Source organism: Zootoca vivipara, chromosome Z (genome assembly GCF_963506605.1).
Source record: "Zootoca vivipara chromosome Z, rZooViv1.1, whole genome shotgun sequence".
Classification (NCBI taxonomy): Eukaryota; Metazoa; Chordata; class Lepidosauria; order Squamata; family Lacertidae; genus Zootoca; species Zootoca vivipara.
This window is the reverse complement of record NC_083294.1, coordinates 13,583,445-13,607,148: the sequence shown is the minus strand read 5'-3', so window position 1 is coordinate 13,607,148 and position 23,704 is coordinate 13,583,445. Positions and strand designations below refer to the sequence as shown.

At 45.7% G+C, this 23,704-nt stretch overlaps 2 protein-coding genes across 3 annotated transcripts in view; one reads left to right on the top strand and one right to left on the bottom strand.

The window, feature by feature from the left end:
• The window catches only part of AK8 (adenylate kinase 8), a 108,470-nt gene extending 100,367 nt beyond the window's left edge, over nt 1-8,103 (bottom strand). The window contains exons 1-2 of one of the 2 annotated variants that reach the window (XM_035102200.2): nt 7,742-8,103; nt 1,850-1,934 (exon numbers count right to left, since the gene is read on the bottom strand). In XM_035102200.2, coding sequence (XP_034958091.1) covers nt 1,850-1,931 — 82 coding nt within the window. In that variant the 5' untranslated portion in view covers nt 1,932-1,934; nt 7,742-8,103. Of the gene's footprint in view, nt 1-1,849; nt 1,935-5,129; nt 5,362-7,741 lie in introns of those variants that run through there. The other variant, XM_035102197.2, reaches the window with a different exon arrangement.
• Nucleotides 8,104-8,121: 18 nt separating this feature from the next.
• SPACA9 (sperm acrosome associated 9) overlaps nt 8,122-23,704 on the top strand; it is a 19,479-nt gene continuing 3,896 nt past the window's right edge. Inside the window, exons 1-4 of the mRNA XM_035102201.2 lie at nt 8,122-8,341; nt 14,717-14,872; nt 20,281-20,483; nt 23,265-23,412. Coding sequence (XP_034958092.2) covers nt 14,729-14,872; nt 20,281-20,483; nt 23,265-23,412 — 495 coding nt within the window. The 5' untranslated portion in view covers nt 8,122-8,341; nt 14,717-14,728. The remainder of the gene's footprint in view (nt 8,342-14,716; nt 14,873-20,280; nt 20,484-23,264; nt 23,413-23,704) is intronic.

Genomic DNA, 23,704 nt, shown 5'->3' with positions numbered 1-23,704 from the left:
AATGGGGGTGCTGCCCCACCAACCCCTCAGCCAGCCCCCCCCCACCTGCCTGCCTTCTTATTCACAACCAATCCAGGGAGTGGTGACCCTGGCTGTCAGCTTTCTCCTCCTCCCAGGTTTCAGTGTGGCCATTGTAGAGCTCAGCAGGGAGAAGGATGGGGACAAAACTGTAATTAGTTGCCCCCCCCCTTGGCTCTAACACCACCTGCTGTTTGGACTCCCTGCCATTGTTGCTATTATTTATTTATTTATTTATTTATTTATTTATTTATTTATCAATACCCCGCCCATCTGGCTGGGTTTCCTCCGCCACTCTGGGCGGCTTCCAACAAATACCAGAATACATTAAAATATCACAGATTAAAAACTTCCCTAAACAGAGCTGCCTTTAGGTGTTTTCTAAATTTATCTCCTTGACCTCTGGTGGAAGGGCGTTCCACAGGGCGGGCGCCACTACCAAGAACACCCTCTGCCTGGTTCCCTGTAGCTTTGCTTCTCACAGTGAGGGAACCACCAGAAGGCCCTCGGTGCAGGAGCTCAGTGTCCGGGCTGAACAATGGGGGCTGGAGACGCTCCTTCAGGTATACTGGACCGAGGCCGTTTAGGGCTTTAAAGGCCACACCAACACTTTGAATTGTGCTAGGAAACTTACTGGGAGCCAATGTAGGTCTCTTAGGACCGGTGTTATGTAGTCTCAGCGGCTGCTCCCAGTCACCAGTCTAGCTGCCGCATTCTGGATTAATTGCAGTTTCCGGGTCACCTTCAAAGGTAGCCCCACATAGAGCGCATTGCAGTTGTCCAAGCGGGAGATAACTAGAGCATGCACCACTCTGGTGAGACAGTCTACAGGCAGGTAGGGTCTCAGCCTGCGTACCAGATGGAGCTGGTAGACAGCTGCCCTGGACACAGAATTAACCTGTGCCTCCATGGACAGCTGTGAGTCCAAAATGACTCCCATCTGGTCCTTCAAGAGCACAGTTATCCCATTCAGGACCAGGGAGTTCCCCACACCCACCCACACCCTGTCCCCCCAAAATAGTACTTCTGTCTTGTCAGGATTCAACCTCAATCTGTTAGCCAACATCCATCCTCCAACCACCTCCAGACACTCACACAGGACATTCACTGCCTTCTGCCCTTTCAGTAAAAACAGGCATCAGCCACCACCATAAGTAGGTGCTCTTGGAAAATAATTGTTAGGTCTGAAAGGCATAGCCCTCTTGGTATGCCATCCCTAATCAATTTAATCTCAATCGTGCAGATGATGGTTAGGTCCTACTTATGTGCTCCCCACTGAACCTGGTTGACAAAGAACAGGATCTGGGACTGAGAACAGGGTGAGAGACTAAATGAACCATTGGCTTGATCCAGCAGGCTCATATTATATTACATTATGTTGTGTTGTGTTGGTGTTATGTGTTAAGTTACCTATGGTTTCCATGCAAAGTGGCAGGGGCGTAGGAAGAGGGGTGCTGGGGTGCGGTTCACCCCAGGTGTCATCTTTGAGGGGGGGTGACAAAATGGCACACTGCAGGGGGTGGCACTTACCGCAGGGCCTGGCCAGCAGTGCGCCCAAGCCACGCTTCTCTCCTGGGAGTGACGCTGTGGCTTGGGGCCCCGCACTGCCTGAAATGGCAGCATGGGGCTTACGTCCGCCAGGTGGACTAAGTGGGCAGCTTAGGAAGGGGGTAGGCAATAAGACAAAAAGGATGGTGGGAAAGACAGGCTTGAGGTCAACAACTTGTAGAGCAGGAGCTGCCTCTCATAGGCTGGATTCAGCTCAGGAGATGCTAGTTGCCCAATTCCCCAACCCCCAACTAAAATGATTTCTTCCATTTACTCTACTCACCATCATAGTTGTCTTGATTTAATTGTTTGATCAAGAAGTCTATAGGCTCTTCCGGTTTATGGATAAGCAAACCTTGAAGCATTTCCTTTAAAAACAACATTTAAAGAAATATTATTATTACTACTATTTTTATTACTGCTACTATCTGCATACACTCCATACATTTGAAGTGCATGGCTTCTCCTGCCCAGGAATTTTTGGAACTGCAGTTTGTTAAAGGTGCTGGGATTTGTAGCTCTGTGAGGGATAAATTGCAGTTTCCAGGATTCTTGGGGGGAGGTGTGTGCTTAAATGCTAATGGTGAGTATGCAGCCAATATTACTACTGGTATTTATTAGACATTAAACATTTCTTACACAAAAGTCTCTAAGCAACTTTTGGAGTTTAAACATAAAACATATTATAAGATTAAAACATTCCTTTTAAAAAGAACACATATAATTCACGAGAACATACAAAAGAACCTACTCCTCCAAACAGCTGTGGTATATAGAAAATCCATCTCTCTCTCCAGGCTCTCTGTTCAGTTGAGAGGAAATCTAGAGTGTTTGTCCCTGGCAGTGGGTCATCAGGACAGAATAGGTGCTGCTTTACCACCCACCTCACTATCCAGCAGTCTCCCTGCATGAATTGACAAAGGTGGTCTCAAAAGCAGTGTTGACAGGGCTTTTTTTTCCAGCTGGAACTCACCAGAATTCAGTTCTGGCACCTCTCAGGTGCACAACGTTACCATTATAAGAGAGCAAGGAAGGTGTTCGTGGCACCTCTTTTTCTAGAAAAATAGCACTGGTTGCTGATAACTCCCAGTCTTTTGGTTCTAGAATTCAATATCCTTGTCCAAGGCTATTAAATTGGGGGTGGAGGTTCAGGGCTTCAGGGCAGCCGTTACAACTATGTTGTTGTTTAGTCATTTAGTCGTGTCCGACTCTTCGTGACCCCATGGACCAGAGCACGCCAGGCACTCCTGTCTTCCACTGCCTCCCGCAGTTTGGTCAGACTCATGTTGGTGGCTTCGAGAACGCTAGGACTGTTCCAATATGTCATTGGCCCATTCACACTCTGGATCTGGTTTTCTTGACTGGGCAGGAAAAGGGTGGATTGGATTTAGATACCGCTAGTAAGTGCCTGCTCCTTATTCATTCTCATCACCAAGGCTATGCCTGCAACTGTGGCTGATAGCCAGCAGAGGCCACTGTGGGCCTTGCCAAATTAGCCACAACTCTGCAGGTCACCCTGCTGTTCCCTCTGCTTGGATTCAGTAGCCTGAAGAAGGAAGGAACAAGAGGGGAAACAGTAGGGTTGTCATATTTCAAACAGTGAAAATCCGGACAGAAAAGCTGTTGAGCTTTTCTGGGGAAATTTGTTGGCAAAGATGGCACTGCAAGCATATAACCTAATGTCATTGCCCCTCAGTTTAAGGTTGCATTCTCTCCACATTCACCCAGTCACTTTAATCTCCCTCTCTTGAAAGTTGGTTACAATTTCCAAACAAAATTAAGAGAGTAAGGCAGTTGGGTGGGGAGCTGCTATTTTATTTTATTTTTTGCATTTTATTTTCTACTATTAAAACCACCAGGTTGCCAATAAAACCAGGATCATTGGTTATCATCCTGAGATCAAGCCTGTAAACTTGGAAAGGAAGAGAGAATAAATGGGGAACGTCTGGCCTTCCAGATGTTACTGGACTCTCTCCTACCATTCCTAACTATCAGCCATGCTGGTTGGGGCTGATGGGAGTTGGAGTGCAATAATATATGGAGAATCCACAGTTCCTCAGTCCTGATCTAAGAGGCGGCATTCCCAAATGAAGGGCTTCTTCCATCTATTGTGTGCTACTTCTTCGCTCAGGAATGGGGACCTGTAGCCTTCCAAATATTGTCAGACTACAACTCCTATCATCCCTGAACATCAGCCATATTGAGTGGGATTGATGGGAGTTGGGAGAAAAATATGGAGGGCTACAGGTTTCCCAGCACTGGATCATAACTGCCCTGATGCTCCAGTTCATTAGCCGAAGTTCATTATCCTTTCTTCTTATTGTGGCTGGGAGCCACAAGTTAACAGTAGATCACATCCTTCTGCTTTATATATAGGCAGCAATCGTTTTAGGCATGTCCAAATGATGAGTGATTACCAACATGTGAGTCTTTTTGGACCTGGAAGAGGAAAGAACAGGGACAGGGTGGCGCTGTGGTCTAAACCACTGAGCCTCTTGGGCTTGCTGATCAGAAGGTTGGCGGTTTGAATCCCCGCGATGGGCTGAGCTCCTGTTGCTCTGTCCCAGCTCCTGCCAACCTAACAGTTCGAAAGTACGACAGTGCAAGTAGATAAATAGGCACCACTGCGGCGGGAAGGTAAGCTGTGTTTCTGTGCACTCTGGCATTCGTCAAGGTCCTCCGTGTGCCAGCAGTGGTTTAGTCATGCTGGCCACATGACCCGGAAAACTGTCTGTGGACAAACACAGGCTCCCTTGGCCTGAAAGCGAGATGAGCGCCACAACCCCACAGTCGCCTTTGACTGGATTTAACCGTCCGGGGGTCCTTTACTTTTACCTTTTTATGTGCACTCCACTGACATGTGTTGGGGCTAGGAATGGAACCACTGTGAGAAATGGCCATTGCCTGTACAATAATTTATTATATATTGAATATTTTGATGAATTATATTTCTCGTAACTTTTTGGTATTTTATGGATATTATAGGCAGATCCGCACAATATATTTACAACTTATTTCTCCCCTCCCAAAGAATCCTGGAAATTGTACTTTATTAAGGGTAGCTGGACATGTAGCTCTGTGAAGAGAAAACTACACTTCCCAAGATCCTTTGTGGGTGCAGCTTATAACAATCACATCGCCACCTTCAGGCTTATACAGTAATACTTTTTCAATAAAATAAAAATGAAAGAGCAAATCACCAGCGCTCAGTCTGACCTATAAATGCAGGGTGGACATACTGTATACCCTATGCTAATCTAGCAACTGCATTTCCCCAGAGCAGGAATGGGGGAAATGAAATACAACTCCCATCATCCCTCACCATTACCAATCCCAGCTGGGGCTGATGGTAGCTGGAGTCCAGCATATACTGCGCGCCCCACCTTTGCCCTAGAGCATGCTGGGAACTGTAGTCTAATAGGCTCCCTCTCCCTCGGTGGTTGCCGGGAATTATCGAACTCTCACATATCCCGTCCCGCTCGGACAACTCCCTTGTAAGTTTTATATTCTGCGGGCCGCTTATTCACTTCAAGCCGCCTGCGCCAAGCATTTCATTCCATCACCTGCATAATTTGGTGGAGGCGGTGTTTCTCCGCGTAGAGCCCCATCTGCGGAGGAATATGTATAGGTCTCCTAGTGGCGTCCATAGCTGCCCTAGCAACAGCTCGTCGCTAAAGGAAAAAGGTCACTAGAGAGTGACGAAACCCATGGGCGTCAGATTTGGCATCACCCCCTCATAGATCTAGGCTTGCTAGTTCCTCCAAAGGCAGTGTATGTCATCAGATAGCGACGGAGCTAGCTTCTCCATCACACTCCCTGCACCTTTAAAGGGACAGTAACGGCTAACTTGTTACAGGATTGAGATAAAATCGGGCCATTTACCTCACAGTGTGAAAAGGACTACACATGACATTTCAGCTACTCACTAAGACGCAAATATAGATATATAGATATGCGCGCGCAATATGTATCGTTCTTTTAGGATAACTAAAGCATCACTAACGAAGAAAAAATGCACACACAAAAAAACCGGAAAAGGGAAGGGCACATATCTGCATATGTTAATTTATTAGTATAAATGCAAATTTAGAAATAAATACTAAATCATAGGATTGTAGAGTTGGAAGGGATCCTGAGGATCATTCTAGTCTAATCTGCTGCAATGCAGGAATGTGCAGCTGCCCCATTCAGGGATCGAACCTGCAACTTTGGAGTTAACACCGCCATGCTCTAACCAACTGAGCTATCGAGTGGTGTTTATGGAAGAAGAAATATCTCAAAATAATAAGAAAGACCATGTCGAGGTGACTTTGTGCCTGCTGGGTGAGGTGTTTAAGTACTCCTTTTGTTTGTGGGTAACTTCAAAGGCACTTTTGTTCTCACGGATATCTATAAATGTTTTTATTAGGTAGCCTCAGTGGCTAGAACTGCTTTATACCAACTGCAGCTGGTTTCAACAGCTACGGCCATTCCTGGACCACGAAAGCCTTGCCACAGTTGTTCATGCATTCGAGACTGGATTACTCTGATGTACTCTATGTGATGCTTCTCTCGCACTTGCCCCAGAAGTTGCAGTTGGTACAGAATGCTGCAGCATGATTGCTGACAGGAGTGAGGCCAGCGCTCAGAGAGCAGCACTAGTTGCTGATTTCCTACCAGGCCAAGGTGTTACTAGTCTATATATATAAAAATGTAAAAATCGTGAAATCCCATTTGCCACTTTTCTCCGTAACCGCTTGACCGATCGTCCTGAAATTTTGACACAACGATCCAGGCCACTCCTAGAGCGTTGTTGGGGGCAAAAATCCCTCAAATCGCACACCTGCCCAGGTACACACCTGCTTTTCCACCAAGTCAAACAGCGCCCTCAAGTGGCGTAGTACCCTCCTCCACCCCCTCCCTTCCTGTGAAATCTAAGCCACACCCACAAACCAAATGACATCATCATCAACCAAGCAACTGGAAATCCCCCCAAGGCAGCCATTAGGCCTTTGTTTAATGTAGGCCCCTGACAGGCCCAGGGGGGGGGGACCCACAACAACACACTTGGGGGCATGGCAAGGGGTTTTTACTTTACCATTTAGCACCACTAACCCTCCCCCCCCCAAAAAAAACCACCAAAAAACCAACATTGCCAAGTGGAGGTCGGGGTGGGAGGGGGGGAGGAGCCCAAATAGATTTAGCATAGAATCATAGAGTTGGAAGAGACCACAAGGGCCATCCAGTCCAACCCCCTGCCAACCAGGAAACACCATCAAAGCATTCTTGTCATATGGCTGTCAGGCCTCTGCTTAAAGACCTCCAAAGAAGGAGACTCCACCACACTCCTTGGTAGCAAATTCCACTGTCGAACAGCTCTTACTGTCAGGAAGTTCTTCCTAATGTTTAGGTGGAATCTTCTTTCTTGAAGTTTGAATCCATTGCCCCGTGTCCGCTTTCTCTGGAGCAGCAGAAAACAATCTTTCTCCCTCCTCCATATGACATCCTTTCATATACCGGTATTTGAACATGGCTATCACCCCTTAACCTTCTCTTCTCCAGGCTAAACATACCCAGCTCCCTAAGCCATTCCTCATAAGGCTTCGTACCTCATAAGCAGGTACTTCTGATCCCCATTTTATACTCACAGCAATCCTTTGAGGCAGGTCAGGCTTGAGAGGTTTTGATCAAGGTCATATATGAGTTTTGTGATAGAGTGGGTCTCTGGTCCTGGCAAGCCCCATCCGTACTATACATTTAAAGCAGTATCAAAGGCGGAATTGATGTCCAGGGGAAACGAAGGGTGGCACTTTGCCTTTAAAAAGCTCAATAAATTTTTAGGGGGTTTCCTTGAAAAAAAGCTCAACAACCTTTGGGGTGTCCTGGCTTTTTACTTTTTGAAATATGGCAACCCTAATTATACTACTTAAAACAGCCATGGCTTCTCCCTCCCCTGATTGTTCAACAATTATGGAAATTTAACAAATCTTTATTCTGCATTATTAATTATTATACACTTTAGGAGAGGAACCCCAAAGCAGTCTAATGATTACAATAATGTTCCATGGCCACACAAAGATGGGGAACGTGGAGGGGGGGGGAGAATGGAATATCCAGGAAGCAGGCATGGCTAGCTGGCACCTAGGGCACGAGCCCTTTCGCTATCACTTTTTGTAATTTTGTAATTTCACAATACCTTCCTGCAACAGACTAAAGAAATCTCACATGGTGAGCGGGGCGGGGAAGAAGAGGTTCCCGGTCGCTTGTCCCCACAGGTAGACTACGTCTGAGCGTGGAGGCTCCACTGGGAGCGCGGCGCTTCCTCCAAATCCTATCTCCTTGCACTCCAAAGTATCTCCAGAAAAAGCAGTCGACCCCTACCCCCACCCCAACTATAGAGGTAGGTCGGGTGAGACTGGGATGGGATGGCCCTGGACAGGGTGGTGTGCCGGCTGCGTCAGCAGAGCCTCCCGCAGCCACGTGCACACGCGTACACACACTCCCCGGTTGCCCGGGGTGACGCGTCTAACAATTGCTCCGACCGCTTGCCTCCAGCAAGGAGCCGGCGAGTGCCAACAACAGCCAGCGGCCGCGGCGGAGGCGGCTTCGGGACATGCACAATAGGGGAAAGGAGCGGAGGGAGGAGGAAGCCAGAAGCTGCGGTCGGAGAGACAAGTTAATGACATTCCTGCCTCCGACCTACCTCACAGGGTTCTTGGGAAGGCTGCGGAGTTGACGCGCGCGCTTTGCGCTGAGAACGTTCTAAAACGGCGTTTGAACGGGAAAGGGGCCGGAGGTCAGTGTCAGAGCGGCGTCGTGACAGAATGTCTCAGGTTCAACCACCAGCATCTCCCCTGCCGGGCTGATGGGAGTTGCAGTCCAAAACATCCGGAGGGCACCAGGTTAGGGAAGCCTGATCTAAGGCACACAAACACACAGGCCCATCTCTCTGGGAAGAACTGCAAAGCCCAGAAGGGCACCCCGCTGGTGTAACTCAGTTTGTTCAGTTGGTCTCCAGTTCTCAAACTTTTGTGTGCTAGAAGAGAACTGTAAATCAAAACAGGTTAAACAACAAAAGGTTCCTGGGAATCCTGGGAATGCCGAAAAGGCTGTCCTGTATGTCGCTGCTCTGGGGTGACATTTAGTCTGTGTCTGCTAGGGCTAGGTAACTCTGCTGGGTCCCTGAACCAGGTATATCTCTGTCATTCAATACCTCCTGGTGCAGGAACAAAGCAGATTTGCTTGCTCTAAGAGGTGGGTGTCTGTTGTGTCTCTGTACAAGTCACTGCTCTGGGCTGGCCTTCAAATTAGGGGCAGGAGATGTTCAAAACAGCAACTTATTTTTTTTGGTTTTACTGTTTTAACTTTTATTGTCATTTTTTCATAACAGAAGGGTTGCAGATATAAGTGAATGCAAAATGCAGCAAATATGATGGTAAAAATAATTAAGGATACTGAAGAATGGGAGGGAAAAACAACAGAGTGTGCAGTGCAACATAGAACAACTATTGCATGTAGAGGGAAGAAGAAGAGTCAATTTAGTTCTCAGTAAATTTAGTTCTCTGCATGTTTACCTTTAAAACAGGGAGTTCTGTTTTACATCAGTGTTCAGTTTCTGACCTGCCTACATTGAAGGAGTTGATATGCAACCCTGGCCCTTGTGCCAAGTTTATATTCCCTACACACACACACCCATCCTGAAGAATGGGAAGTTTTTCTTGCCCTGTGTCACCAGATACCTACCTACTTACCTGCCTGCCTACCTACACACATGCACAAGCCCTCTCCACCATCCACTTGGAGGGGGCCAGCGAAACCTGGAGACTCCAGGTCAGACCCAAAGTTCTGGCAAAGTTCTGCCCCCCCCGCCACAATCCCAGCTTAGAAATGTGCATGAACCATGCTAGAAAAGCCACCACCACTTCTAGAATCCTGTCTCCCCCAATACGTGCAAGCAAGCAAAGGTTAACATCAGCTGCAGGGGCCCCTCATTCCAACATCCATCAAGCTAGCCTTTGCGTTTAATGACCAGGAGGAAATCTGAAGTCACTTGGGCCACTGTTTTATGCTAGCCAAGAGGAGGCTTCTGTTCCCTCGGTCTTTTCATGGCATCACAGTTGATGCATTGCCGCATTATGTTTACAATCGACTCACTAGGGTTTATGGCACCTGATTGTCAGTCAGTCTTCTGGACTGAAGGTCTGTTTCTGCTGTATCATTACAACCATATTGACTTACTGTTTGGGGATCAGGGGCTGAAGAGTTAGATTGTGATATATCTTTCCCACTCTCCCTTTAAACACACATACACACACATCTTGCAACTGGGCCCTTCTATGGCAAGATAGCTTCAGATGCCCGCAAATGGATAAGCACCAATTGAACCACCCGGGAAGTCATTAGGGTTAAGATCAAGCTTCTCCATCAAATGAGAAGATGGGTAGGATATGAAGCAAACACAAACATATTAAGTATTTTAGAAGATTGGAATTTGCTGACTGTATATTCAGATAGTTACAGGAGGTAACCTGGCATGTGGGGGAAAGGGGGGGAAACCTATTCCACACTTTATCATTTCGGTCACACTCTAGCATGACCAACAGTCAAAACTCAGGATGGGGCTGTTTGTTATCCTTATTTGTTGTTATACTTCCACCCCACTTTTCCACCAAGAAGTTCAGCAGTGTACACAGTTCTCTCCCTTTTATCCTCACAACAATCATGCAAGATTTATTTTTTATATGCCACCCATCTGCCTGGGGTGCCCCAGCCACTCTAGGCGGCTTCCAGAAAAATATAAAAACACAGTAAATATTAAATACTTCCCTATACAGAGCTGCCTTCAGATGTATTCTAAAAGACGTAGTTGTTTATCTCTTTGATATCTGATGGGAGGGTGTTCCACAGGGCGGGTGCCACTACCGAGAAGGCCCTCTGCCTTGTTCCCTATAGCTTCGCTTCTCACAGTGAAGGAACCGCCAGAAGGCCCTCTGCACTGGACCTCAGTGTCCGGGCAGAACGATGGGGGTGGAGACTCTCCAGGTATACTGAACCAAGGCCATTTAGGGCTTTACAGGTCAGCACCAACACTTTGAATTGTGTTTGGAAATGTACTGACTCCATTTTGGAAACCTATTTTGTATTTTGTAACTAAGTATTATTACCTGCATACCACTTTGAAATATTTGCTGCCTGCATTGAAATGTAAGTAAACCTTTTTTTTTTATACTAAAACATGTGGTTCAATCTTAGCAATGGGGACAGAGGGAAGGAAGCTCAGTAAACCAAAAATAAACATGGAAAATAGGTGTAAACTGGAGTATAAACTGGAGTCGTCTGGCCCCAGTCTTGCATTTAGGTCTCCCATAAGTAGGACCTTTGCCTCTGGGTGGTCTGAGAGCTGTGACCCGATGTAGGTTTCCACGCTTAGCCACATTTTCTGTGTCGGAATTTTTGCTGGATGGAGGGATGTAGGCATTTATAATTAGTAATTTACTTCCTCCCCATGATAGAAGTACAGCCATGGCTAAGTGTTCAAGGGGAGGAAGCTCCTTACATGTAGCCTTAAGGCATAGCGAGATCAGGATGCATAACCCTCCTTTCATTCTTCCTGATCCTCTGCCTGGGGCTGCATTTAGTACATGTGAGTAAAAGCCCTCCAGCTCTATGTTTTCTGTTGTCTATGTCTCTTGGAGGGCAATAATATTTAAATTTTGTCGATAAAAAGGGATGTCTGTAGAATGGGAAAGACATCTAGCCCATCCAGCCATGTTCCAAGAGAGTATATTTAGAGTATTGGTTGAGTCTCGTGATTTTTTTTGGGGGGGGGTGGTCTCTGAGAGGATCCACCGATGGTTCTTCAGGGTAGGGGATTCTGCTGGGCTTCGGGGAGGCTGTGTCAGGTCGTGAGTTTCACCGGCCTTGGGTGCCTTGGGCAACTGGGCGGAGTCTTACTGCTGTCAGCAGTTGATGGTCCTTTAATTGTTCGATTAAGGGAAGGTTTAACAGCGGAAGGGGTAAATGCCCTTTTTTGGCAGCCTGCCATGCTCCCTAATAGGGGGCTAAGATTGGCTTTAGCGTTGCTGGGGACTGATCTCTGTCAGTTTTCTTTCCACAGGCTTTTTAAGGTTGCCATGCTTTGTGTCAGCTGGCTGCCCTTTGTTTTGGTGGTATCCTTGTATGGGGAACTGCCCGGGAGTTCAGAGATTTCAGATGGCAAAAATAAGGTACAGTACTCACGTTGGAGATCATGGGAGCCTTGTTTTTCGATGCCTCCTCCTGAGGATGTAGTAGCTGACTGGGACCTAATTCCTCCTCGTCGAGATATCTCATTTTATCCCAGAAGTCTGGTGAGGTCTCCATGGGGGTGGTTTTCCTTTTAAGGGGGTTTATGCTTCTCTCCCTTATTTGTTGTGCTTTCATCATTGAGGGCAGGTTTATCTCGGCCTTTATTTGGCGTTTTTTTGGGGGCGACTGTCTGCTATGTTAAGCTCCAGAGTAGAGCTTGGTGTCTTCATGCAGGTCTTCCCCCGCCAGTCTTCATGCAGGTCTTCCCCCGCCAGTCTGGATCTTAAAGTTTCTAGTCTATTATTTCTGCTTGAATTGGGGGCGGGAATGACCAGAATTTGCTTATTAGGATGTTTTCTTCTGCAGAGAAATTGGCCCGTCCCTCGCTCTCAGGGCATTGTGGATCGGGTGGAGGTATGCCTTCCCCCTTTAGATTTGGAGTCTCATGTTTACGATGCTCATGCCAGCCCTTTGGGGGGCTGAGATTCTCCATTTTGGGCTTTTCCTGGTCCTCCTCTGCTAACGGCTTGGCACGCTTGGTGTCTGAAAGGAGGGTCAAAGGTATCCTGTTTTCAAAAAAATCTTAGAATTGCTATCCCTTTCTTTAGGGACAGGTGCTTTGATCTATAAACTAGTTTGGCCAAATCTTGATCCCGAAAGGTGATCATTGCCCTTACCAAGTAACCGTCGTGGTGCAGGTACTCAACAGAGACTATGTCAGATGGCTTCACTACTCCTGGCAGCACCTCATTCAAAATGTTCAGGAAGTGCATTATACGTTCAATATGCGAGTGGAAACCCCTTGGCTTTGGGTAATTGGCAAAGACAAGTTTTTGTGGGATTAGTGTCAGCTTCCAGTCTTCTTTCTGAGATGAGGTCTGCCCTTCCTGTGGTGTTTCATACTCAACGTTATGGGCCACGACCACTTTAGAACCCATGGTTTGGATGGAGTTCTTTCCCAGGGCTCTGGGTTGTTACTTCTGTCGCTATATTGAGTTCAGCGCTTTGCAGCGGGGGTTCCTTCTCCGACTGGGTGGTTACCCTAATAGGTCCCTGTTTGTCTTTCGCTTTGCTGACTCATCGGCGAGATTTGTTTGGGCCAGGTGTAGTGGATGATGGAAGTAGGTTGTAGAGTTTCTGCCATTTTTTTTGCTAGTACGGTGAGTTATCTTCGGTTTCCTTAGTGTTTTGATATTTTTGCTTTTCTTTTTCCTTACTGCCAATTTTCTTCCTTGTGGTTTCTTGCTAGTTGCTGGGTGGTTCATGTCTGCTGGTGTAGGTAAAGATGGGTTGTTCATTGTCACAGTACTGCTTGACTTTGTTGTTGTTCTCTCTTGAAATGTGAAATTTTCCACTAAGGTCAGAAGTAACCCGTTTGTTATTGTGATATATATATTTTTATGTTGGAAATATCCGTACATAAGAGGTGGAGCTGGTCCTGTAGATAGCTGTCACACTCCTTTGTTTGAGAACATTTGGAAGCAACTTGTTGGCCTTGTGTGTCCTCCGTAGGTGGCCTCTGCGTTGTTGTATCATTCAGGCTTGCCATAAAGGATCTTTCTGCCAGAATCAGTTCTTGGGCCAGGCTGGTTGTGTTGTTGGTGTTTCCGAGGTCTTGACGGAGCCCTTTAAGATGGATTGACCAGCCTATGACATTAGAGGGGAGGGGAACCACCTCGTCTTAAAATTTGCTCGTTAGTCTCCTGCTTTTGAAGAAAGTACTGCGTTATTTTGCTCTGCCTCCTTCGGCTTTCTGGGGAGCTGGTTAACAAGTCTGGCTTTATTCCCAGATCTTGGCAGTTGTTTCTGGTGAGTGCCATGCTGATTGGATTGTCTGACGGTGATTTGCAGGAGTCAGTTAGCTTCAAGTGTAACAGCCTTGGATTTGCGCGTCAGTACCGTCCCACAGGCAGTTAATCATCAACAGTTGATAGAAATTTAAAAAATTAGGCTGTTTCTCTTCATTTGTTTGGTGGCTAGAGACTTTGAGCTTTAAGCTTTAAGCTTGGCTCGACCTTGCATTTGACACTGGTTGGCAGAATGCTCAGCCCCGCCCAGCTTCTTGCAGCTTCTTACAGCCTTGCAGTAGAGCTGTGGAATAGGTAGAAAATCGGTGTAATTAGGACCGCAAGTAAAGCTAATAAAGGCTAAAAGGTTTAGTTAAAAAGGCTAAAAGGTTAAAATAATTTTTAAAAGGTGAAAATAAGAGCTGGGGGTTGGGTGCAGAGCAGAACTTGCCTTGCATTTGGTCTTGGAGCTCAAAACCCTGCATCAGCTTCGGCGGCCATCTTCCTGAAGTCCATCTAACAGCCTGTTTGTTTGTTTCATTTCTATATCACTGTATATTTTTAAGAAAAATCTCAAAGCGGTTTACAGAATATTAAAACACCAATAAAACAATCTGAGGAAATTAAAATTTAGAGTGTACAGTCAAAGCAACATAATTAAGAGAAAAACTAAAATACCTTAAAGATTTCAAAATAAAACATTACAAAGGAGGTCACCTACACAGAATACATATTTAACACAAAGTTAACAAAGAAAATCTTAAACATTTCAAAAGAAAACATTGCTAAGGAAAGTCAAATATAAAATGCACATTTAAAACAGCACAATTAGCAAGAGAATATAATATTATAAGCATGATACGGCTGTTAGGCAGGCACAAAAAGTTGGGGCCAAAGAATCCAATAGTTTGGGTTTGTTGTCAGGCATAGCAATGTCCTCTGGTCTCACCAGCAGGCTCTTTTTTAGTACAGCTGGTGAGTCTGGGCTCCATCCCCTAAGCCAGGTGGAAAGGGCCTTGCAGGGAGAGGCCCTCTTTACGACTCACAGCTAGGCGTAGAGATTGAACAAATGTCTCCTTGTTTCTTCCAAATCCTAGGAGCAGGGGAAAATGAATGAAATCAAGGAGAGCCTGCGGAACATCGAACAGACTTACAAGATCTTCCAGCAACAGCAGTTCACCTTCATTGCTGCGCTGGAACACACCCGAGAGAATGCCCACGACAAAATCAAGCCTGTGTCAAGCATCGGACAGGTATGGAGGTATTCCAGAACTACGGGATGAAGGAGAAATCCAGTTCAGGCCATAGCTCAGTGGTAAAGCATCTGCTTTGGTTACAGAAGGTCTCAGGTTCAATCTACCATGGCATCTCCAGGTATGGCTGGGAGAGATTCCTCTCCGAAACCTTGGAAAGTCGTTGCCAGTCAGTATAGACAACGATGTACCAAGGGCCTGACTCTGTTCCTTGGTGTTTAAAGGTGACTCTACTTAATGCATACTTTCCAGTGCAATTTTGGAAAACCCAAGTGCAGCCTCCCTTCAAAATCTGTGCTTCCCTGAATTGTGTGATGCAGGCCCAAAAATGTGCCAAGAAGTTATGAACATAACTAGGGTGAGGAGTGCATAAATTTGCAATATATAATATATATAAAAGTGCAATATTATATATATATGTGTGTGTGTGTGTGTGTGTGTGTGTGTGTGTGTGTGTGTGCACGTGCGCATGCAAAATACATCACATTAGAGGAAATGCATATATTTAGACAAAATTGCATATATATTAGGATAAATTTGCACTAAAGTGCTTATGAATTTTCATGAGGACTTAAAAAAATAATCGCAAGCTGATGGGGAGAATTGAAACAGATATACTGAAATGGACAGATTCGCCCATCCTAGTTTTTTTCTCTTCCCCCTGAAACATTTATATTTTTGTTTTTATCTATTAATCTTTATTAAATTATTAAATTTTAAAAAACATAAAAAGAAAAAAATTACAGCTGTCAAAACAAAAAAACAATAAATCAAGACTTCCATAGTGTATACCATATCTAAAACATATCCATTATGGATATTTGAGTGCAAAATAAATTACAAGGTTTTAACATAAAGATTCAAACATTGTTTGCTTTTTTATTTAATTGTGTAAGAAGGAAAGGAGAGCCTATGTCAAATAAACCTTCCTACCGGTATATATCTTTATTGGATATTTTTTTTGGGGGGGAGACTCATACAAACATAAAATAAAGACCTGAACCAATGGACCCAAATTACAAAATAGGAGATTTAAACTAAACATTGGGAAGAACTTTGTGGTGGTAAGGGTTGTGGAACAGACTCACTTGGGAGTTGGTGAATTCTCCTTCCTTGGAGGTTTTTAAGCAGAGGTTGGATGGCCATCTGTCATGGATGCTTTAGTTCAGATTCCTGCATTGCAGGGGATTGAACTAGATGAAACTTGGGGGTCCTTTCCAACTCTACAATTCTGATTCTAGGAACAAACATAGTATGCTAACTAAAACAAAACATAGACTGGGTGTCTACCGACAAACTCTAGCATTACAATCATTGGTAGGCAAACTGAGGCCCTGGGGGCCTGATCCGGCCCAATCGCCTTCTCAATCCGGCCCGCGGACGGTCCGGGAATCAGCGTGTTTTTACATGAGTAGAATGTGTCCTTTTATTTAAAATGCATCTCTGGGTTAGTTGTGCCTGCCTGGTGTTTTTTCATGAGTAGATGTGTGGTTTTATTTAAAATGCATTTCTGGGGTATAGGAATTCATTCATTTTTATTTTTTAAAATACACTATAGTCCACCGCCCCCACCCCCCCCAAGGTCCGAGGCCCACGGCTGAAAAAGTTTGCTGACCCCTGATTACAATGAAAGCAAGAGAGTTGGAAACAGTTTCACATCTTCACTGAAAATTATAAACCCTATGTGCTGTTTTCTTCTCAACAACCGTAGTTTTCAAACCAGCAACCTACAGTAGTGTTTGGGAACCATATCCAGCAACATAGATTTTGGGTTCACCTATCCGTGAGTGCAATTAATAAATCCTTTGTCCCATTGAAAGGAATGCGGCTAATCCATCATAACCATCTCTTTTTCACAGATGATTGAGGACATACTGTCCATTTGCTGCTCCTTGGTAAATCTGGAATCCATATATTATAGCAACAGCCTTTTCCCATCTCCCTCTCCTTCTCCCTCCCTCCCCCCCCCCACTCTCTGACACACACACACACACCACTTTCCCTGACCCCACAGTGTGCATCCCCATGGTGTAACTATAACTTTGGAAACTGCCTATTAAAAATAATGGCTATGTGTCAAAAGTGGAATGATGAATGAAGACCCTGCCTCTCCCTCCTTGGGGGGACACACAGATTCTTTCTGAGTTGTACTAACGTGGAAAAATGTGTCAGCTCTTAAGTGATCAGTCTTGGAATATTTCTCTTTTAAAAATAAATAAATAAAACAACCTCATTTTTCACGCTTCCAGTTCGCAATAACATTTAGACCTGGGGAAGGGGAGTCACATAATAAGCATTCCACTTGAGCAACATGCTTTTTTTTAAAAGCAGGCTGATCTCTTGCTAGTCGTTTCAAAGTTATCCCTTTCCCAAGGGAAGCCTTTACAATGTTTACAGAGTAGTCTTTTTAAAAAAGAAAAAGAGGAAAGTGCTACAGAGCCCTTATTATATTTGTGATAATCTGCTTATTTACAAATGTACAGTTAAGGCAGAAGTGCAGAAACAATTGGACAGGAGGTACCAAACAACAGCATATTGTTACCTCCACCCCAACCAAATCCAAATATTTGTTTCTTTCTGGGTCGCCATGTATTTTTGTCCCCTCCTACCTGTTCAAATCCATTTTTTTCTTCCCCTTCTAACTCTCCATGTATACTTACACTCCAGATGTCCAGAACTTGGAAAGGTAATTTTTTTGAAAAGCAAGTACAGTAGTTCTTGTTCAGGTGTGGCATGTCCAAACAGGAACTAATTTCTGTTCATCTTCATCCCTCTGCAAAACAAGCAAGCTCAGTTCAAGTTCATCCAAATGATCTTCAGCAGAAAGAAGGAAAAATGATATTCATCTGATCTGGCAAAGTATTAAATATACTTAAGACTAAGAAAAAATCAAAAGACACACATACAGTGGAATGTGAATGGCTTATTTCCCTCAAAAATTATTATAATTTTAAGTTAAAGGCTGAATGAGTCTAAGGAGTGGTCTGTCTAGCTCCACACAGACTGCCAGCAGCCCTCCAGGGTTTCAGACAGTCACCCTCTCTCAGCCCTACCTGGAGATGCAAGGGATTGATCCTTTGCTCTGCCGGTTCATGTCATTTGCAGCAGAGGCTGAATTAATCAGGGATATTAGAAGCTGCCTTTTCATATTTTTGGTCCATCTCGTTCAGTATTGCCTACAATGACTGGCAGTGGCTCTCTAGGGTTCCCAGCCCTACCTGGAGACGCCAGAGATTGAACCCAGGACCTTCTGCATGCAAAGCAGGTGAGCCACAGCCCTTCCCCATAGGACACCAGGTTGCAGAAGACTGGCCTAACATGTAATACATATGTATTTAAGTCACAGGTAGCCAAAGTGGCGCCATCCAAATGTTATTGACTACATTCCCATCAGCCCCACCCACCCACCCCACGCAGCATGTTCAGTGATCAGGGAGCTAGCCCTGAACGTGGATGATGGGAATTGTAGTCCAACAACATCTGGGGACCCAGGGTTGGGGAAAGTCTGCCTTAAAGTGCTCCTTCTCTCTGTCCTTTAACCTAACACACACACACACACACGCCTACTAAGCAGGGCTGTCGTAATAAGGTTCCCCAAGATAAATAAGGTACTTCAGACAAGCACTTTGTAGTACCTGTAGTAGTAAAGCACAGGTGTGAGGAATCAGCTAAAGATTCTTTAACAACCAGGAATGGTCAAAGGTTCAAGCATCTGGCTTCCACCTTTTGGGAAGGAACGGGCATCCTCAGAGACCCTCCAGCAAGTAACATGCACAGTTATTTTGATCTATTCCTTCCATTAGGGAATATACGTGGCAACAGCTTTCCATCTTGGCGGTGTGGCCGAGCTCAAAATCTGGTGGGGCCACTTAAAAAGGAAGCAGGAGGGGAGTTCACTCAGACCTGCCTGGGCAACCTTGGCCCTTTTCTGCTGAGTCTGCCATCCCGGGACTCAATTAAGCAGAGCCACTGCGAGTGGCTTCTGTTGCGCGGTGAGCTTGCCTGTCCACTAATGGCTGACCCGAGACTGCCAAGCAGCCAATTGAGGATACAGATTTGCAGCAGGTGACTGGCCTGAACCGGATTGAAGCCAGCAACCTCTGTACCCCATTATCTTTTCCCTGCAACAACCCCCCCCACCCCACCCTGTTTGCATTCTCTTGCGTGGAAAAGGCAAAGTAACAAAAAGAATATAAGCACAAGAGGTGACAGTATTTGTCTCCAAACGATTGTCAGGACTAGGAAATAACTCCTTTTTGCAGGTTCAATGTCGTAGTTCCCAGTAGTTGTCCTGGATTTAGGTAGAACTGTATAACTCTCTTTTATTGTGTGGGGGGGTTTTTGAGGATCATTTCATCCAAGGCACCTAGATTATTTTGCTTATTTAAAAGCATTTATATACAGTTTAGGAACATAGGAAGCTGACATACTGAATCAGACCTATTGGCCCATCTAGCTCAGTACTGTCTACACTGACTGGCAGCAGCTCTCTGGGGTTTCAGGCAGGAGTCTCTCCCAGACCTACCTAGAGATGCTGAGGATTGAACCAGGGGCTTTCTGCATGGCAAAGCAGATGTTCTGTCACTGAGCTACAGTCCTTTCCCCAAAGCTTAGTTCAAAAATCTCTAAGTAATGCACAGTCTAATATAGATACAGTATTTCATTCAAACACAAACTAAAACCAGAAAAAACTGCAAGCTTCTTTGGAGAGACAAAGGATCTCTGGGTGCAACCATCACGCATACAGTGGAAGAGAAGGCTGGGTTAGGCCACATCCAAACAAGGAAGGAGATGAATCACACAAACTTTGGCTGTGTGTTCCAGGAACGTTTTCCAAAGCCCATTAGGACAGGGCTATTTAACTCAGGCCTGGAGGCCAGGTGTGCCCCCCAAGACCCCTTTATATGCCCCTTGGAACCCTCCCCAGAGTATACTCCCCCATATCCCTGCTTTGCATTCTTTTTGAATGCTTTTGCCAGGCCATAAAAGCATCCTTTTACTCTGAACCTGAGCCTCTTGGCTACCTAACCTCACACTCAATTAAGACTACATAGAACCTTTATTCTCAATAATGATGGAACTCACAGGTGGAGAATACCTTTCTTCTCTATATATCTTTATTATTTGTAAAGGGAATATTTGTATAAGTGAAAATTTTACTACCCCTTTGGAGTTGCGCAGTGTCTTTGTTCTTTTGTCCTTGCAGGCTGTGATGATTTATGGTTTTATACTTTTGACTTTGTTTTCTTTCTGTTTTCTTAACTTTGCACTTGTTTCTTCTGTTAACATTTTTTTTAAAAAAAGAGCTGCTGATTCTGAAATACATATAGACTTCCACCATGCTAGCTCCGGCCCTGTCCTTGCCAGTTGGTATAACTCGCCCTCCTTCCCCCTTGTGTGTCTGGCAGGTGCAGACCTACACGGACCATTACTGCAACAACACCACTGACAAACGGATCCTGCTCCTGTTCCTCAGCATCTGTAGCGACTTGAACAAACTCTGCCAACGGCTGGAATCCCTACACCCTGGTAACAGTGTCACCAATGCCCTCTTGGACAAGTGCAAAACGTTGGTGAGCCACAGCAATGACCTCAGTGGGATCAGAGCCAAGTAGGTATTTATTTGTAGAGCTTGGGCTGGCTGGGGCTGGTGGGAACTGTCACCCAAAACATCTGGAGGGAGCCAGGTTGGCTAATGCCATCATAGCAACATAGGAAATTGCCATATGTCTTGTTGTTCATCTGAAAACAAAGCAACATTCCAGCCCCCATTATTTTAAATAGCAACATAAAAAGCTGCTATAAACCAAGTCAGACCCACTGATCCATCTAGCTCAGCATCATCTACACCAGGCATCCCCAAACTGCGGCCCTCCAGATGTTTTGGCCTACAACTCCCATGAACCCTAGCTAACAGGACCAGTAGTTGGGGAAGATGGGAATTGTAGTCCAAAACATCTGGAGGGCCGGAGTTTGGGGATGCCTGGTATACACTGACAGGCAGTGGCACCCCACAATTTTGGGCAGGAAACATTCCCAGCCCAGGAGGAGGGTGAGGAGTGTTCAAATGACACACCTACACACTGCAGCCGACACACAGTTTGGAAAGCTCTGGTCTACACTGACCACCAGACTAGTCTCCAGGGTTTCAGAAGGGATGCCTCCCCCAGCCCTAGCTGGAAATGTCGGTGAGGATTGAACCTGGGACTTCCTACATGCAGAACAGATGCTTTACCATTGAGCTACAGGCTTTCCCCCATAATTAAATAAGATTCCGGTGCTCCCGGTTTTAAATAAAAGGATCATGTAAATAAGTTGTCTGCCGAGTCAGATCATTGTTCTATTTAGCGCAGTCTGCAATGACTGGCTAGGGACCCAGGTGGCGCTGTGGTTAAACCACTGAGCCTAGGGCTTGCTGATCAGAAGGTCAGCGGTTCGAATCCCTGTGACGGGGTGAGCTCCCATTGCTTGGTCCCAGCTCCTGCCAACCTAGCAGTTCGAAAGCACGTAAAAATGCAAGTAGATAAATAGGAACCGCTATAGCGGGAAGGTAAATGGCGTTTCCATGTGCTGCTCTGGTTTGCCAGAAGCGTCTTTGTCATGCTGGCCACATGACCTGGAAGCTATACGCCGGCTCCCTCGGCCAATAATGCGAGATGAGCGCGCAATCCCAGAGTCAGTCACGACTGGACCTAAAGGTCAGGGGTCCCTTTACCTTTTTACCTGCAATGACTGGCTGAAGCAACTTCAGCTTTTCAGGCAGAGATCTCTCCCACCTCTACCTGGAGACACCAGGAATTAAACCTGTGAACCTCTGCCTGTAACTGCACTGCAGCCCTCCCCCATTATATAAGAACATAGGAAGCTGCCTTACATTGAATCAGACCATTGGGGTCTATCTAGCTCAGTACTGTCTATACCAGCATCTTTTAACCTTGGGTCCCGGGTGATGTTGGACTAAAACTCCCATCATCCCTGACCATTTGGTCATGCTAGCTAGGAATGATGAGAGGTATAGTCCAACAACATCTGGGAACCCAAGGTTGAGAAAGGCTGCTCTATACTGACTGGCAGTGGCTGTGCAGTGTTCCATATAAGCAGCTCTCCCACGACTTCCTGAAGAGCTTTACTCAGAGATCTAACTTTGAGGCACATGGAGGAAGGAGCTTATCACACAGAAGGGGCCCGGCTTGTCAATCCAAGTTGTCAACCAGTTGTCAATCCAAGGAGGAAGGCATACAAATAGTTGAAGAGGGAGGATTGTTCTGTAACCGCCAGAAAATTCAAAAGTGCAGGATCCCTTCATGCATGATCCCCTTCTAAGATAATCATCTTGTAAAATAAATGATGATGATGCAGGATGCAGGATGCATTCCAACAGTAGTCAGTGCAGATTTCCAGGTTTTCTGTGCATGAACACGGGCAAATGATTTTGAGTGCTTCAATATCTTATTTTGGAGTGACTTAAGTTTTGTTTTTCTTGACATTCCATTGTACATAACAGAACTAGCACATCCTTCTCTTAAAACTGAAGCACCTTTTCCAGTGCTCGTAAATGCTCAGCTTTTAGGACAACTCCTTGGTGTCCTCCCAGTGCATCTTATCCAGAGGGACCCTAGGAGACCATCCTCTGTAGCTGACTCACCTCCTTTCACTCTGATTGGGCTTCAGTCAGCAGCACAAAGAGGCTTTTTATCAGTGCCTGAAAAGTTCGCCTTTTATGCTGATTGGATAGCTCTAGAATGCTGAAGACAAGGACCCTGTTGCAGAAAGAGTAATGGGTTTCAGGGCCACTCATGACCAGGGCTGATGAGGATGGAGGGGAAGCCAGTACAAGGAGGTCAGAAGGTGACCCGGGGCCTGACTATATTGCATATATTTTTGTCTTGGTTTTATCATTTGTGCATTGTTTCTGACATCCATTGTAAAACTGCTTGCAAAGCTGTGCTTGTGAACCAAGCATTAATTTCTGACTCTATATGAACATTCACTTCTGTGCTTTGACAGTAGGACAACACAGACTCATCTTAAAGCATTTGGGAGTGGTAAAACAAACAAACATTTAAAGCATTTGGTTAATTCAGCCGAGGTTGCGTGGGTGCTTCTATTATTGATATTAACTGTTGGGGTCTTAATAAATATAATATCCATGTGCCAGCTGAGAACATTATTAGCACAAACATGAGATCACAAATTTATTTTTATATCCCATGTAAAGATTGTTAGCCACTCTGCCCTTGCTGGAGGCTGTACAAATCAAAAATCAAAAAAACCACCAGGGCCCAAATCTGCTCCAGTGGCCCTGCCCACGACCCCAAACCACTGAACTGCCATTGACTGTACCAATGCCTTTTTGGCCTTCTCCTCCCCGCCACCCCCAAATGTCCAACAGGTACCCTCACGATGTTGTGAACCACCTCAGCTGCGATGAAGCCCGGAACCATTACGGCGGTGTGGTGAGCCTCATTCCCATCGTCCTCGACTGCATGAAGGAGTGGGTGGCTCACACTGAGAAGCTCCCACGGAACATGCTACACAGTGTGAGTGCCCCCGGAAGGCCGCCGTCTACAACCAGGCAGAGCTGCCCATTCGCCGTGTGGGCGACCGCGACCACTTAGGCCGGCCCGCTTTCAACACCGAGGGCACTCAGACCTACATTAGCTTGACAGAAAAGGCCAGGGAGAGGGAGGACAGGAGGGTTAAGCTAAAGCAACTGGGTGGCCTAGGCAGGGCCATACGGAAGTTTCTCGACGGGCCCTGGAGACCGCCTGGCAAACATGCATTTTAAAAAAGAGAGAGAGAGTAAAGACCAAAAAAAAGAAAAAGAAAGCA